Source organism: Teleopsis dalmanni, chromosome 1 (assembly GCF_002237135.1).
Source record: "Teleopsis dalmanni isolate 2A chromosome 1, ASM223713v2, whole genome shotgun sequence".
Classification (NCBI taxonomy): domain Eukaryota; kingdom Metazoa; phylum Arthropoda; class Insecta; order Diptera; family Diopsidae; genus Teleopsis; species Teleopsis dalmanni.
In genome coordinates this window covers 87,133,992-87,152,757 of record NC_051846.1, presented here as the reverse complement: position 1 = coordinate 87,152,757, position 18,766 = coordinate 87,133,992, and the positions used below count along the sequence as shown (strand labels likewise).

Here is an 18,766-nt window from a genome sequence, read left to right as displayed (position 1 = left end):
AAGTTTATTTCACACTATTCGGTACAGGAAACTGTTTACAAAAATAGATTTGAAAGACGCTTATTTGCAAATGGAGCTAGATGATGAAACTAAAAAAGTGTTAGTAATAAATACTCCAATCGGTCTTTTTCAGTACCAACGTCTTCCGTACGGTATTGCTAGTGCGCCTGCAATTTTTCAAAGGTACTTAGAGCAATTATTAAAAAATCAAGAAGGCTGTGCAAATTTTTTAGATGATATTATTATAACCGCTTCTAGTACCGAAGAACATATCAAACGTGTGAAAAGTGTATTAACAATTTTAAAAGAAAATGGAATTCGGTGTAAAAAAGAAAACTGTTTATTTTTACAAGAAAAAATTGTGTATTTGGGGCGTCAAATAACAGCTTCCGGCATTCTACCCGATGAATCCGGTGTAAAAGCGGTAAAAGAACTTAAAACTCTTAAAACAATTTAAAAGAAGTTGAATCCTTCATGGGAAAAATAAATTATTATCACAATTTTATCCCAAATTATTCTCAAATTGCCGCGTCGATTAATATGTTGCGACGTAAAGATGTACCTTTCCGTTGGGATACCGAGCAAAATCGCGCATTTATGCAATTAAAAAATTTAATTATAAAGGCTACTGAATTAGCACATTATCGGGAAGATTTACAATTACATGTTGCTGCTGATGCGTCGTCATATGGAATCGGTACTATATTATCTCACATTTTGGCCGATGGTTCTGAAAAACCAATTGCTTTTGCATCAAAAACATTGGATCAGCATCAAGTAAAGTATAGTCAGATAGAAAAAGAAGCTCTTGCTATAGTTTTTGCAGTTCAACGCTTTCATCAGTATATATATGGTCAAAAGTTTATTCTAGTAACTGATCACAAACCATTGGTAAGTCTTTTCCATCAAAATAAAAAACTGCCAGTTATGACTGCTAATCGCCTTCAGCGATGGGCTATTATTTTAATGGGATACCAATATGATATTAAGTATCGTAGTACTAAAGAACATGCAAATGCTGATGCACTATCTCGATTACCACTGGGACCAGATGTGGACTTTGATAAGCAGGAGTGGTGCAATAATGTAGAAGGGATGAATCTGCCAATAAACCATAATCAAATACAAAAGCATGCAGCAAGTGATTATCTATACAACCGTGTTAAAAAATTTGTCAGTGAAGGTTGGCCTATAAAGTTAAAAAATGGCGAGTTAATGCCTTACTTTACTCGTAAGCTTCAATTGACAATAGAACAGGGGTTACTTTGTCTACAGGGTAATGCCACTCGTGTAATAATACCGAAGGCTTTACAAAAAATTGTTTTGCGACTTTTGCATGAAGGACACTGGGGCGTAATAAAAATGAAGCAATTAGCACGTCAACACTGCTGGTGGGTCGGCATAGATAAAGATATCGAACGAGAAGCCGCAAAGTGTACTATTTGTTGTATAAATAGTGCTAGCCCCAAAAGAACATATGCATCCTGGCCGACACCTGAAGCACCATGGGATCGCATCCATATAGACTTCGCAGAACCTGTTTTCAATGCAATGTGGCTTATTTGTGTGGATGCTTTTTCGCAATTTCCATATATTATTCGTTTATTTGGCACAACTTCCGCTCATACAATTATAGCTTTGAAATCAATTTTCGTAATTGAAGGTCTGAAGAAACAACTAGGGAGAAAAGTATATATCGTTCAAACAGCAACTGGTTGTTATAAACGCCATCAAAACCAGTTAAAGCGTTGTGATACCAATAACCAAAATAACCAAGAAAATAATATTCAACCTCAAGAATTGACATGGCAAACAATATCATCACAAGGTCATATTCCAGAGCCTGAAAAGTCAGCTGTTAATCCTTCAAATGCATTCGAAGAACTACGTCGTAGTACGCGTCCTCGAACTCCTATACAGCGGAGTTCGAGGATAAATGAATTTTATTTATTTAAATTAGAAATTGAATTATAAATTGAATTATAAATTGAATTAAAATATTGAATTGAAAATTATAATTAATTAACTTAAGTAAATTAAAAATGTATTGTATGTAATTAATAAATTTTAGAAATTCTAAATTTAGGGAGGAGAAATGTTATAACTATTATAACGAAGTATATAGAGCTCTCTTTAAAAGCTCTATACATTAATCTTATTTTAGTCTTTAAAAGCTCTATACATTAATATTGTTTTAATTTTAAGAATTGATTTTAAAAAATAAAGTTAGTCTTAAGTAAACTCGTCTTGCGAAGTGACTAAATATAACAGTTTGCATTGAAATCATAAGTTGATTCATTTGTGAAACAGAGTTCGCTAATTGAACAATCACCGTCTGTAGGGTGATAGTTCAATAGAGTAATATTGCTTGGTATGTTAGAAGAGCTTTTCATAACGTTTGCGTAACTTAACCGTGTGAGAACCTTGGCAGTTTTTGCATTTAATAACAACATTATTTCCATTTTTATACTATATTTGTACGTTTGTGTGGTTCTTCAATGGTTATTTTTCTGTGCAATAAGTAACGAAGCTCATATATTGGATGAATTTTGTTTTTTCTGGTTCTAATTCAATTTTAAAGAGAGGCTGAAGAATTTTATTTTTGTTTATTATGTTGTGAATGTTTTTGACTTTAAAACCGACTAAGTGCAAAGCTTCTTTGATTTCTTCTGTGCTTACATTAGATTCGACGCCTTTTAAAACAACAACAAGCCCCTTACTGCTTTTCAGTTGATATGTGTAAAAGAGTTTCTTATTTTTTTCGAGTAGAGCTGTTCCAATACGAAAATCATTTTCGGCATTGAGGGGGACTACATGGAAGTTTTTATTTCCAATAGCACATACGAGAAGAGAAATTGGAGGCGGTTTTGGACTTTTTTTGGGTTCATTGGTTTCGACATTAGGCGCTTCTTCATCATTATTAAGTAGGGAAAAACGATTTTGGGTGTCGGGTATGGTCAAGTTATTATACTTTTTTGGTTTATTCAATTGAGAGTTGAGATTTTGGGGACTCAGCTTGTAAGGGCAAAATTTACTTATGTAAATTTACATAAGTAAATTTATGTAAATTTACATAAGTAAATTTTGCCCTACATACACACATCGTATTTAGGGCAAAAATACACACAGCGTTTAGTCCAAATAAATTGTTTTGAATTATTGTACAAGAAAAAAGTAGAAAAATCTGAAATAAATGAATTAAAATTAAAAAAATGGATTTTATTTTTAAATCTAATACATACCTTGTTTTAATTGGCCTTTGCACAAAAATTTCAATAACAGCTGCCTACACTGCACACTACTGCAAAACGTGGAACTAAAGAAAGAGAAATGTAAATATAAAAGTATTCAGTTAAAGTATAAATACACACTTGCTAATGTTTACCACAACTTTTAATCCAAATTATTAAAATTATTATTATTAAACTATTAATTTATTATTAGAAATTATTAACAAATTTTTAAATATAAAAAGAAACACCACACGAAAAGTTACGAGAATTATAAAATCAAAACATAACAAACAAACGTCAGAAACGTCAATAGAAATTCGCCGCAAAGAGATAGACAAGATCTGCTGAGCGCACAATTTAAAGAACGTACGGAAACAAGGCATGCAAACGGGAAAATAAACAAAACTCCACAAAACAGCAGAAAACAATTGTATGTGCGCTACACAAAAAGCTCGTCTGATCTGTATAAAAGACGACGCATTTTTGTAAAGGGTAGTGAGTCTTGTATGATCACTGAGTGGCATTATATGGTATGTCAACTAATAAAATAATACAATAAAATATTATCTGACACAAAGGCGGTGTTAAGTCAAAGTGTATAACCTAGTACAAAAGTATATATATAATAGTTTACGAGCGTAAGGCGGTTTTAAGTCAGCGCGCTTAGACATCATTATATGTATATTAAATAAATAAAGCGTATATTCCTTAATATTCTTTTTTTCAAACAGGTGAACATAGAAGCCAACTACAAGACCAGAAAAGACCATTTGGAATCTCACCGAAGTAGTCATTGGAAGTAACCCCGTTGAGAGTTTTCAAAGAATCATTTGCCACTGATGTGCCGTCCCAGTCATAATAATAATTTTTCCGTTCATAATAATAATAATTATTGCATTTAATTTCTTTCTTTTTATATATATATATATTATTGAATTTTTTTTTAATAAATAAATAGTTCTGAAAACTATAATCTAATCACAATCTTTTATTTGAGAAGTCCGATTCTTGTAAATATTAATTTATTGTAACGACTCCTGGAAGAGGCTGAGGTTACCCCGGCAAAGGAAATAACGAAACGGAAAATTCGTGTCGTTACAATTGGTGCTCGAGCAGATACCGACAGACTTCTCAAATAAATACTGATATAGGTAAAAATAAATACCCAAACAAAAATGTGCGAAACCAACCATGGATACTCTTGCCCCTAACACATCAAACAGTACAGAACTGAAAGCGGAGGTCCTACAAAATGTTCACGAAGCTCAAAGATCTCCAACACCAAATAAATCATGCGTCTTTAGCAAAGGACTCCACACTTTGCTAATAGATAAAGACACGAAAATTTAACAACAATAAACAACTTTATTTAAGAACAAAATTGGAAACGTTTTCCTTAAAACAAATTAATGAACTGAATATATTTTACATTTAAATTTCAAATAATTCACAGACTACTGCGTCGCCACAGTACCTCCCTCCTAGCGACGGAGTTTGGGCGACGGCGCGCTACGCATGAAGAGAAGTTAATAATGTTACTCGCGGTAGTCACACAGCTTCGCTGGGAAATGCACTGCTCGGCCAGAACGCGTAACCTTTGAGGAATCGACTGACGGTTTAGGAACCCTCTTCTCGAGTGCATGCTTCCGCTCATGACTGACTACGGACGATGGCGAAAACTGCTTGCCGACGTCTTCATCGTTAGTAAAATAAGCTGGTTTTAACCTGTCTAATGCGACGGTGCACCTGCTCCCTCTTCTGTTAATTACGAAATTTTTCTCACCTCGTTGCAGTACTTGAAACGGTCCTTCATAAGGCTGTTCCAAAGGAGCTCTCACCCGATCGACACGCACGAATACAAACTTACTGGTTTGCAGATCGCTAGAAACATATACTGGATGATGTCCATGTCTGCTGCCGTTGATTGTCCTCAGCTGAGCCAATGCTTTACGAAGTGTTGAAACGAAATCGGTTTCACCTGATTTTTGGCATTTCTGTAACAATAGCTGTCCAGGAACACGTAACGGGTTTCCATACAACATTTCAGCAGAACTGACGCCTAGATCTTCCTTTAGGGTAGTCCGCAACCCCAGCAGAATCAATGGGAGAGTGCGCGTCCAGTCATTAGAGTTATGGCAACGCAAAGCAGCTTACGGAACTCGAATAACCCAAAAGGTGTAGTAATCGCCGTTTTCGGTACATCGGAAATCTGCGCCGACTATGGGATAGTTAACATCCGCCATCACAAACGTCCATGGGAAATCGCGCTTTAAACCAAGGGGTAACGACAAACGTTTGGTGCCGTATGCGCGTATCGGCGTGCCATTAGCAGCAAACAAGCTGGGTAATAATGAAACAACTGACTTACCTCGTTTGATACCATATTTTTTCGGTAGTACAGAAAGATCCGCTCCGGTGTCGATAAGAAATGCGGTGGACGTCGCCGGATCTCGTATTGTCAGTCGAGCTATAATTACGTTGCCCTCCAATCGGCTCGACGTCGATTGCGGCATGCTTAGTTTTTTGACTTTGCATTAGATGTATACGTGCATGGCTGACGACATCTGCGTGCTTGCTCCCCGAACCTACTATGAAACCAGCACCAACCGGAGTGGTTTGAGGACTGCGATCGCGTTCGGCTCTTTCTGCGTGAGGGCTGTTGCGTTATCGATGGCTGGCGCCCACCAAAATCCAATCTGTTTAACCGCTGCTCAATTTGATCCAAACGCTGGCACAACATGGCTGTCTCGTTCGAAACGCTGCTTCCACTAGATGACGCTGCAGCTATTTAATGATAATCGCCAGCTTTACAAATTCTATCGGCCAGTTTAGCTAATTCTACCAGGTCAACACTTGATGTTTGTAAAATGGCACGTACCTGCGGAGGTAGACGTTGGAGCCAAAGTGACTTCAGGAATTCGTTACTAACTTTATCCTTCGCTAGTGCTGTCAGCTCATTCAACAACTGCGATGGTCGACGATCTCCTAATTCGATCTCAGAAAGGAGCCTCTGGATCTTGCGTTGCTCACTTTCACCAAACCGCTCTATAATCTGGTTCTTCAAGTAATTGTATTTACCAGTTGCAGGCGGGTGTAAAACAGCATCGGCTACATCAGCAATGACACTGGACTCGATCGCTGCGACGACAGTATTGAATTTCGTAACGTCCCTAGTTATAGCGGCGACTGCAAACTGCGCCTCGATTTGCGCTAACCAAATTTCTGGTCGTTCGTGCCAAAATGGCGGTACCTTGACGGACACGCGACTCAGATTACCTTCTGATAACTCACTCTCCCGCTGGACCGCTGCGGCTTCGTTAACCGTCGACAAAGACATGCTGCTTGAAAATGTTACTTGCAAAAATATTGTTCAACTAATTTCGGTGGACGTAACCGTTTGTTCTGATCACGTCGGGGTCACCACTTTAGCAAAGGACTCCACACTTTGCTAATAGATAAAGACACGAAAATTTAACAACAATAAACAACTTTATTTAAGAACAAAATTGAAAACGTTTTCCTTAAAACAAATTAATAAACTGAATATATTTTACATTGAATTTTACATATAAATTTCAAATAATTCACAGACTACTGCGTCGCCACAGGTCTATAATATTCGCAAAGATGAACTTAGTAAACAATTAGAAAACTTTCAGTTAAATACAACGGGAACAATGGAAGAACTACGCCGACGCATGACTAATTTCATTGAAGAAGGGAACTACGACTCAGTCACCCACAATGAGTTAACAATCCTAGCACAAAATCATACAAGAACAAGTACCAATTTCAGTGTAGAAGGAAGAATGAGCAACTCACTAGTACCAGTTTTAACAATACTTAATGCTCCAACCATGCCTCAAATAAGAAGCTGGTCAGTCCAATATAATGGTGGAAGAGACCCGTTAGCCTTTATCGAAAGAGTTGAAGAAGTAGCGAACATGGAAAATATCGACCTCAATGCTATTCCACGCACAATGCCAGAACTCCTGAAGGAAAGAGCTTTAATGTGGTATCGGAATAATAATAGACAGTGGCAACTTTGGTCTGATTTTAAAAACGACTTCCTTTAATTCTTTTTACCTGCGCGATACTTCGAAAAACTGAAATCCGGTCGAGACAGCAAAGACAGGAAGAACCGTTTAAAGACTATGTTCTAACACTTCAGAATTTAATGCGACAGGCTGATATTTCTCCATCACAACAACTAGAAAGGATATACAGGAACTCTCTAATCAGCTACCAGATGTATATCAAACGAAGGGACTTTACGACGTTGGATGAACTAATCGTTTTAGCGGAAGACTTTGAGACGTTGAAACATGAGCAAGACAAACCTCAATACAGCCGTCCGAAGGAAGAACGCAACCAGCTACTTAAAGCTTACGAAGAGAAAGTCTCAAATCCCCAACAGGCCTGACGTCGATATGGAGTATCGGGACACGTAGCGAGACAATGTCAAAATCGTTCAATACAATTTTGTTGGGAATGTGGTACCAAAGGAGTCCGCACAATCGAATGTTGTCGTAAGGATTCGGGAAGCTTCAGACGGGTCCGCTCTATGACAGGAGAAGCAAGCAACCCACGATTCAATCCTGTCCCAACGCCGCAGAACCCATTTGCCTAAAACGTAATCGTCTGCTAGCACGAATACGATTGAACGACCACCCCCTGGAAGCTATATTAGATACAGGAGCGTCGAGCAGTTTCATCAGCCTGGCACTGGTTCAAAAATTGGGCCTCACGTTACATGAAAATAAGATTTCCACAAAGGTTCGTCTTGCGGATAATACCACAAGGTGTATTCATACGTATATATAGGCAAACGTTCAATTGGGGCAAAAGAATATGCAATAGAAATTGTAAATTTTAAATGAAAGTACGGATGAAATCATGGTAGCTTTGGACTATTTTCAAGCAATAGGCACATCGATGCAAGTGGGAGGTTATCACATCGTCATGAACAATACGGACCCAACACCAGTGGAGGAGTATATATCCAGTGCATCTCTAGCCCAAACAGAACACGAAGCTACCATTAAGAAATTCCTGGATAAAGAACTTAAATATTTCCATGTCATTAGTGGCGTCTCTAATATCACCACCCACAAGTTAGTGATGAAGGACGACCGGCCTATTAAACAAAGATACTTTCCTAAGACTCCTGCAATGCAGCAAATTATCAACGAAAAAGTGAATGAACTACTTGAGAAAAATTATATCGAGCCATCCAAAAGTCCCTATAGTGCCCCGGTGGTCCTGGTACAGAAGAAGAAGAATGGCACATGGCGTTTCTGTGTAGACTACCGGCAACTAAATGCGAATTCCGTTCCAGATGCCTAAACCTTGCCTCGTATTCACCACATTTTAGAACGCCTTCGCAATGCAAAATTTATAAGTAGCATTAATTTAAAAGATGGTTATTGTCAGATTCCCATGAACGAGAAGAGTAAACCATTCACAGCTTTTACAGTACCAGGACGAGGATTATTCCAGTGGCGCGTACTACCATTTGGCCTCCACTCCGCACTGGCTACATTTCAACGAGCATTAGATTAAGTTATTGGAGCGGACATGGAGCCACATGCATTTGCGTACTTGGACGACATCATTGTCACGGGTACCACATTCAAACATCACGCACGTAACCTAAAGGAAGTACTATGCCGTCTCAAAGCAGCCAATCTAAGGATAAATGTGAATTTTTCAAAACGGAGACAAAATACTTGGGACACATGATTAGTGCCCAAGGAATCCACACTGATCCGGATAAAGTCGCCGTTATTCGAGATCTCCCAACTCCAACCAATATCAAATAAATAAGGCAATTTCTTGGTGTAGCTTCATGGTATCGTCGCTTCGTACCTAACTTTGCACAAATTATGCACCCACTCACGACGCTATTAAAAAAGGGCAAACATTGAAGGTGGACAGAAACGCATCAAAGAGCATTTCAGGAAATTAAAACACGCCTAACCGAAGCACCGATTCTAACATGTCCTGATTACAATATGAAATTTTGTCTGCAAACCGATGCCAGTGACATTGGCTTAGGTGCCGTATTAACACAAGATATTGAGGGCGTGGAGAAAGTGATAGCGTACGCTAGTAGGCATTTGACCGAAACCGAGGTAAAATATTCTACAACATAGAAGGAGTGTTTAGCAATTGTATGGGCAGTGCGCAAAATGAGGCCTTACTTGGAGGGGTACCACTTCGTCATTATAACCGACCACTCAGTATTGAAATAGCTCAATTCCATCAAAAATCCAACAGGGCAAGTGGCCAGATGGGCTTTAGAATTGCAGCAATATCAAAGTCATATGGAAAGTCGTTGGAGACTATGTGTGCCTGAAAATGTGCGTCAACGAGTCTTAGAGGAGAATCACGATAACACACCGGCCGGACATTTTGGTATACGCAAGACCACGCGCGTATACAGAATCAGTATTATTGGCCCGGTATGTCACGTGATATTGCTAAACATGTAAAAAGATGTGAATTGTGTCAAAAATACAAACCAAGTTCAAACAAACCGGCAGGAATGATGCTGACTACGATCCCTGAGGAGCCATTTGCTACCATCACAGCCGATTTTATTGGGCCACTACCGCGATCGAAAAATGGAAATACAATGCTGCTGGTGATACTAGATAAATTTTCGGAATGGACGCAACTGATACCAATGCGTCGAGCGACATCCGACAATGTGATCAAAGCGTTGAGAGAAAGAATATTAGCCACATTTGGGTCACCCAAACATATCATTACTGATAACGGACCCCAATTCACTAGTAATGTTTTCAAACAATGGTTGGTAAAGATGAGTATTAAACACAAAACCACAGCCCCGCACACGTTACTGGAGAATCCTACTGAACTAGCGAACCGAACTATTAAGACGCTTAATAAACGAGAAACTGCAACGTGTGTTCAAAACCGTTCAACACAACCTGCAACAAGCCGCAACCAATCAAGCGAAGTATTATAACTTGCGTCGTCGAAATTGGAAGCCACGGATAAATCAATTAGTGTGGGTTAGACAACATCCCCTCTCAAACGCCAAAAACTATTTTTCAGCGAAACTTGAACCGAAATTCGACGGTCCATTCAAAGTACAAAAATTTATATCGCCAGTGATAATTGAGCTTAGCGCAGAAAATACAGCAAAATTAACTAAGGCGCATATTGCCGACCTTAGGGTGCACTACGGTTTTCCTTAAAGTATAAAGGACATTAACATTTAACTGCAACATAAAACAAATACCCGCTATCTATTCAAGTATTTAAAGGACGTGTGCCATGAGGAAGTTCTCAGTCGTCGTTAGAACATACACCCAGCAGGATGAGTGAACTATTATCGAAAGTCGAAATTACCGCGGAAAACTTTCACACAAGAATGATCGAAATAAACAACAATAGAACAAAATGTCAATACTTGCCAAAGCCTGCAGCAATCAATAAAAAATCCAAGAATGTGTTGAAGCAAAGTACAAAAAATTCGTCAAAACGTAAGGTGGGTCCAAGTGACTCCAGCCAGCACCAACACTCAATAGCAGAAAATAGTCGAGCGATTCCACGCATTACTCCAAGCGACAGGAGTCAAGTATCTAAAGCTCAAGGGTGGAGGTAAAAAAATAAGAGCGAAGTAACCACAGCAGCGGAATCTTCTGAAAAAGAAATAGGAACAATATCGGTTGAACCCAGTCCCAGTAAATCCTACACAACTCACGCAATGGAACAAGAGGATGTGATTGATCTCGATTGCGACTCGCAGCAAATGGAGCTGGAGATGAATGGGTTCACTCGCTCCAAACAAAAAAAGGTTTGCATCACTTGGCCGGCGGAACTCGAACGAACTATACGCGACGCATTGACGAAACACACAAAAGGTAAACGAATCACGTATCGACGAACGTTCAACGATGTGCTGTATCTGGTGCAAATAAACCGTCAAGACCTTGTGACGGTCCATAGTCTCCATCAGTCGTAAGAAAGGGAGGAATGTAAGGGCTAAATTTACATAAGCAAAAATACACACAGCGTTTAGTCCAAATAATTTATTTTGAATTGTTGTACAAGAAAAAAGTAGAAATCTCTGAAATAAATGAATTAAAATTAAAAAAATGGATTTTATTTTGAAATCTAATACATACCTTGTTTTAATTGGCCTTTGCACAAAAATTTCAATAACAGCTGCCTACACTGCACACTACTGCAAAACGTGGAACTAAAGAAAGAGAAATGTAAATATAAAAGTATTCAGTTAAAGTATAAATACACACTTGCTAATGTTTACCACAACTTTTAATCCAAATTATTAAAATTATTATTATTAAACTATTAATTTATTATTAGAAATTATTAACAAATTTTTAAATATAAAAAGAAACACCACACGAAAAGTTACGAGAATTATAAAATCAAAACATAACAAACAAACGTCAGAAACGTCAATAGAAATTCGCCGCAAAGAGATAGACAAGATCTGCTGAGCGCACAATTTAAAGAACGTACGGAAACAAGGCATGCAAACGGGAAAATAAACAAAACTCCACAAAACAGCAGAAAACAATTGTATGTGCGCTACACAAAAAGCTCGTCTGATCTGTATAAAAGACGACGCATTTTTGTAAAGGGTAGTGAGTCTTGTATGATCACTGAGTGGCATTATATGGTATGTCAACTAATAAAATAATACAATAAAATATTATCTGACACAAAGGCGGTGTTAAGTCAAAGTGTATAACCTAGTACAAAAGTATATATATAATAGTTTACGAGCGTAAGGCGGTTTTAAGTCAGCGCGCTTAGACATCATTATATGTATATTAAATAAATAAAGCGTATATTCCTTAATATTCTTTTTTTCAAACAGGTGAACATAGAAGCCAACTACAAGACCAGAAAAGACCATTTGGAATCTCACCGAAGTAGTCATTGGAAGTAACCCCGTTGAGAGTTTTCAAAGAATCATTTGCCACTGATGTGCCGTCCCAGTCATAATAATAATTTTTCCGTTCATAATAATAATAATTATTGCATTTAATTTCTTTCTTTTTATATATATATATATTATTGAATTTTTTTTTAATAAATAAATAGTTCTGAAAACTATAATCTAATCACAATCTTTTATTTGAGAAGTCCGATTCTTGTAAATATTAATTTATTGTAACGACTCCTGGAAGAGGGTGAGGTTACCCCGGCAAAGGAAATAACGAAACGGAAAATTCGTGTCGTTACAAGCTTTCGCTTTTTATTAACAACCATAATGTATCGGTCCATGTCAGTCTGCGTGAGTGCACCAGCAGACTTTACTTCGTTTCTTGTCATCAACTGCTCAGTCAACGGTGTTATCAAATTTTGTTTTAATTACTTCGAAGTTTTTATCATCGCTTACTGATTTGCTACGTATGCGGGGAGGAGTTCGGTGTAGCCTCATTTTCTAATTTATGTACATACGTATGTGCAAATACCACTAATAATTATCGTTTAGCGTCTCTTTCGCTTATTTTATATTTACTTTTGGTTTGAAAGTTGAACTTCAATTTTTACCAATATGGGTTATTTAAAATTACACAATTACACGATATAAAATTTAAAAGGAAACAAAAATTGTGTAGTAGATTATTTGTTTTGCAACACTTTATGCGCATAAGAATTTAAATTTAATGCTGTCGCTATCAGCTGTTTACATGTGTGAAAGAAATTAAACAACACAGAGTTAACCGCGCGTGTTTTTGCAAATACAGAAAATTTAGCAAATTTTTGATAAATATAATTAAATAATTTTAAGTAAATGCGCGCAAGTGAAATATAAATTAATATCAACTTCAAATGTTTTATGTCGCGCTTGCAAATTTCTCCGCACTTAGTTTGTTTTTTCAAATGAATAAGGCTTTAATATTAAAAAAGTACGCACATCGCACAAAAACACGACCGTACGCTTTGAATGATTCTTGATTCTGGAAATTGTAAACAAACAAAAAAGTTTTCTGAGTATTCAAAGCTCAATGAGCGTGGCTCATATCCCTCCAGAATCAAAGCAAGCCCAGAACAAAAATAATGTTTTTAATAATGAATTGTCAATGCCATTTAATTCTAATGATTTAAATCTAAAATCAAGTGAACTCAACAAAAGTGAGAACACAAATTCTTTGAAAATAAATGACAATAAATAAACCACTTTAATTCCCGCGCAAATAAACGCTTTACATAGTCCAATAAGTAAATCGATATCCGAATCGGTAAAAAACTCAAATATAGTAACACAAACTCTTGCTCACGAAAGCTCTGCAATAAATAAAAGCTCTTCATTGTTGATGAGTAAAAGCTCCTCAAATACTGGCAAAGGGACAACTTTGCGAACTGATATTGATCGATACATTTATATTAACAAAAGATCAGAATCTGTAAGTACAAATCAAAAACCCAAACTGATAATTGTGAAATAAATCCCATAATGCAATCGCTTGGCAACACTAAATTAAAAACTGCCTCAATTTGGAGTACTCAATGCAAGACACCAGAATTAAATGCAAAAAGTTATAGGTTTTGAAAAAATGCATGCAAATAAACAATTGACAGTAAAAATACAAAAAAATAATAGCAACGATTCCCAAAATAGATTCGCAATTCTAAGTGATGAAAGCGATAACAAAAATATTGGAATGAAAATTGTTGTGTATAGCGCAACAATGTAAACAAAAACAAACAATAAATTATGTTATATATTTTTGAAAGTGCTTATGCACAAATTATTTTATATTAACTAATGTAATGCAAGTGGAAGAACCACCACAATGCAAGTAACATAGAATGTTTGGTCATAGCAAGTATGCAATTGCCATTTGACACTTTTTTTTTTGTGCTACTATTCTGCACATGTCGATATGACACACTTGAATGTCTCATAATATTTTCTAAGCATTGACGTGGGTCAACCTTTTTAGTGCCGCCGCAATTAAAATTATTAAGAAAAATATTTGTAAATTATTGTAAAACATTTCGTATAAATAGTTTGGAAAATTGTTAATAAAATTCAGATTTGAAACTGAGCTCGAACAGCTTAAACCAAATTCTCACTTTCATTTTTGTCTCGGCATTCTCGGATGCCTACCAATGAGCATATTTCTTCCTGCTAATTGTAATTAGAAGAAACTTACAAAGTCGAAAGAAAAAATCTAATAAAAATGAAAAAAAACTAATTTAATAAATTTTGTATATGAAAACAAATTTATTATTACAAAATGGTAAATTCAGCTAAACCACCGCCAATATTCTTAAGAGAAATGAGTTCAAATGAAACAGTAAAATTACTGTCAAGCCTATTAGGCAAAAATAACTTTTTTATTGCTTCAGTTAAAAAATGTAAAATGAATGAAACAAAAATACAATTGTACAAAGAAGACCACTTCCGACAAGTAGTTAATAATTTTGAGCAACGCAATTAAAATTTTACTCTTATCAACTAAAATCTAGTAAAGGTCTTATTGTAGTAATCAAGGGAATAGATCCTGAAGTTGACCCAACTGAAATTCAAGAAGCTCTTGAAGAACTTGATTTTAATGTAGACAACGTGTATAAAATATTGTACATGTACAAAATTGAGCTAAAGCCTGATTGTAAAAAACTTAAAAAAGGGGAGATACATCCTATATATTCTCTAAGGTATTTACTTCACATAAAAATCGTGGTTGAAAAACCCCATAAACGCGCAGATCCAATTCAATGTCTTAATTGTCAGGAATATGGACACCCAAGAACATATTGCAAACTAGAAATTAAATGCGTGATATGTTCAGAATATCACCAAACTGAAAAATGTCCGAAGAACAAAGTTGATGACAAAGCTAAATGTTGCTCAAATTGCGGTGGAAACCATACAGCGAATTACAGAGGTTGCCCTGTAAACATTGAACTAAAACAAAGAATTAAAAGTAATCTAAGTATAACTCAAGTGAATACAATAAATTCTGTGAATATTTTGCCTAATCAATTTACTAATATAATTAATAATGCAACAACTTCATCAAATAACAAACCAAATGTACAATTTCATGCAAACGTTGTTAAGAATACTCCAACTATCAACAATAACTCTGAAATCACCAACATGTCTCCAAATACTGAATCTATACTTTCATCCTTTATTCAAAAAATAGACAATTTTATGGATTGGATGCAAAAACTGATGAATAACATTATGCAAAGTATGATTCAAAATCAAACTCTTATGGCTGAATTGCTAAAGACAAAATGAACGCATTTACTGTTTGCCATTGGAACGCTAACGGTTTATGCCAACACTCACTTGAAATTCAAGATTATCTATATAGAAATGACATAGATATTATGCTGTTATCAGAGACTCACTTAAAGCAAAAAAATTGTTTTCGGATAAATGGTTGTAAATTTTATGACACCAAACATCCAGATAAAATAGATAGACATACTTTTATGTTTAAAACACACTTTTTGGGGTTCGAGATTAATCTCACCAAGAAGCAGACAGCTTTACAAAGCATTTCAGAATGATCTTGACATTATTTCCTCAGGTCAACCAACGTATTGGCCAACTGATCAACATAAAATACCTGACTTGATTGACTTTGGTGTTATTAGAGGACTAAGTAGAAAAGACATAACTGCAGTACCATCATTTGATCTATCCTCAGACCACTCTTCGACTATTTTAACTTTATTATAACTAAATAGAATTGATACAGAATGTCAGATCAGCAAAAAAAAATTATCAACTGGTCACACTACACTAACATAATGCACAATCGCATACCTCAAATTACAGCTCTTAGATGTCATTTAAGTATTGATAAAGCGGTGATATTACTGAATAAAACAATAACCAATGCGATAAAAGATGCCTCAACTTACAGAAAAATAACTCGTTCGAAAGTTGTGTCTCAGAATGAAATTGAGAAGTTTATTTTAGTAAAGCGACAAGCAAGACGTGAATAGCAAAAGTATCGTTCTCCTAACGCTAAAGAAAGACTTAATGAAGTCTCTAAATTACTTAAATATACGCTCAACAATCATAGAAATTGGACAGTACAGCACTATTTAGAGAATATTGGACCTATTAAAGAAAACAATTATACTTTGTGGAAAGCATCCCAAAAATTTAAAATACCTATTCAAAATGATCCTCCCATCCGAAAACTAGACGGATCATGGGCTAAAAGTAATATAGAAGAGGGATCTGTTCTAGTTAATCACTTAAAATCAGTATTTCAACCAAATCCAGAAGTCGTCAACTTCCAACCTAGAGTTCATTTTCCAGTAAAGGTGAAAGCTCCAATTAAACTAAGTATTTATGAAGTAAAAGAAGCAATTCAAACAAATTCAAATGCTAAGATGGCAGCAGGTCTTGATCATATTACAAACAAAGTGATAAAACTTTTCCCTGACAAGGTAATTTTATTTTTAACCATAATATTTTATAGCATTCTTCCGACTGGCTATTATCCAAGGCAATGGAAAGTTTCTCTGATAAAAATGATTCCAAAACTAGGAGAGGACCCAACAATGGCTACCTCTTACAGGCCGATAAGTCTTCTTCTTCACTTATCGAAGATCTTCGAAAGAATAATTTTAGCTAAATTGGAACCTTATATAATGCATCATAAAATAATATCTAATCACCAATTTGGTTTCAGGAAAGTAAACTAAACTAGTAAGCTAAACTAGTAAACTAAACTAGTAAACTAGTAAACTAAGTCTTGAAAACAAAGTCTTACTATATAACTGTATGGACTTATGGAATTAATTTATGGTGTTCAGCTTGCTTTACAAATATTGAAAAGATTCAAAGAGTGCAAAACTTTATCACACGTAAAATAACAGGAGCCTCGTGGTACTTAAAAAACTCCAATATCCATAAGGATTTAAACATTCCACTAGTAAAGGATGTTGCCCGAGCATACATAGGCAAATATCTTACGAAGTTTAGTGTACGTCCCAACCCACATGCCAGACACTTGCTTCCAACACTTAGAACTTCATGTTTGAAAAAGAAACAACTACTGACCTGCTAATTTTAATTTTAATTTATTATTTATTATTATTTAAAAAATATATTTTGATAACTAAATTATTGCTAAAATGATAAATTTATTGATAAATTTTATTGCTATTGCTATTATTATCTATTTTTAAAAGATTATAAATAACCCACAAGCTACGGCTTTAAATTTTTATATTTAGTTTAAGATTTGAAAATTTATTGTTAATTTCTTATGTTAAGAAGGATTCAATAAAAAATGAAATGAAAAAAAAAAAAAATTTGCTTCCCATTTTACATTGGAAAAATCTATAATTTTCCAGTTTTACATTTCAAAGGTTATTAAAATCCTCTAAATTTCGTAGAGGAATGAATTGAGAAGCTTTTCTTTCAGATAATTTTCGGTAATACTATACGATGTTATAATACTGGTTGTTGACCCAATGTCTATCAAGCACATCTAATTTTCGCTTTTCTTATTGTAAATATGATTATTGTACTCTTTAAGAAATCTTAAAAAACTCACTTAACTTTTTCTCCCCTGCCTATATATACTACATTGTTATCACGGCTTGGGTGATTTATTCCAAAAGAGTCACCGTCTTCATTATTTTGATATCCATTATTTGGATACATAGAGTTGTGCGGCGAACGCCTTAACATAATTTGCAACATGTCTAATCATATATATAAATTCATTAAAATATCTTTATATCGAGAATTAATATTATTTATTACATATGCACTTAATGATTAAAGTTTTCGCGAAAAACAATTGAATAAAATTGTAAAATTCTGTTATATTTCGTCTTTCCTCTATAAGCAATTGCATTCAGAAATTTTTATTGTCAGGTGCACGCAACAGTAGAATGAACAAAATAATGTGTGTGTGCTCTCGCTTATAATATGAGAAATAGAAATTTATATAATGGGAAATATATGAGAGCAATTATTTTGTGCTATTCGAATATGAACTGTATGCATATGAATCCAATATGTTGATTTGCCGAAGCGATTAAGCGGATGTCAAACGTCAGACTTGGTTCTACAACTTGAGCGGCGTCGCTTGCTTTTACACATTAAAACAGTAGACATTATTTTGAACACATCCCAGCAAAGAATACATACATTTTTCACTCGTAAGTAGACAGCAATCGCTGAAGTGTCAACAGCAACTGCTATGCATGATTTTATCAGTAAAAAGGAGTTTTTATATTTATTCATAAATTGATATTTAATCATATGTTTAGTAATTAAGAAATTTTCCCTAGATAGACAATGCAAATAATATTTAAAATAAAAGATATAATTCATTCATAGTTGGAAAGCATCGTCTGCTAACGTGCGTTTAATGATGCATTCATTTAAACGAAATTTTCGCTTCCATTCCTTAAAATAAATGAAATTTTGCATGCCGACAAAATCGGATTGTATACGAAAAATCACGAGCGTTTCTCTTAATTAACAGGACAATTCTGACAAAGTTAGTTGAAAGTCTTTCAAATAT

General features: G+C 35.3%; 2 protein-coding genes across 2 annotated transcripts; both read right to left on the bottom strand.

Annotated features, from left to right (window-relative positions):
- Positions 1 to 4,768: 4,768 nt before the first annotated feature.
- Positions 4,769 to 5,275, bottom strand: LOC119686412. Its single transcript, XM_038100996.1, has one exon. It carries the CDS (start codon positions 5,273 to 5,275, stop codon positions 4,769 to 4,771), a length of 507 nt encoding a protein of 168 aa, XP_037956924.1.
- Positions 5,276 to 6,021: 746 nt separating this feature from the next.
- Positions 6,022 to 6,570, bottom strand: LOC119686404. The gene has a single exon (XM_038100984.1). The coding sequence runs from the start codon at positions 6,568 to 6,570 to the stop codon at positions 6,022 to 6,024; it is 549 nt and encodes a 182-aa protein (XP_037956912.1).
- Between the last annotated feature and the right edge of the window lie 12,196 nt (positions 6,571 to 18,766).

Bases quoted from the DNA above. Each gene is read 5' to 3' on its own strand.
- LOC119686412 (XM_038100996.1), bottom strand. From the start codon at position 5,275: ATGTTGTATGGAAACCCGTTACGTGTTCCTGGACAGCTATTGTTACAG.
- LOC119686404 (XM_038100984.1), bottom strand. From the start codon at position 6,570: ATGTCTTTGTCGACGGTTAACGAAGCCGCAGCGGTCCAGCGGGAGAGT.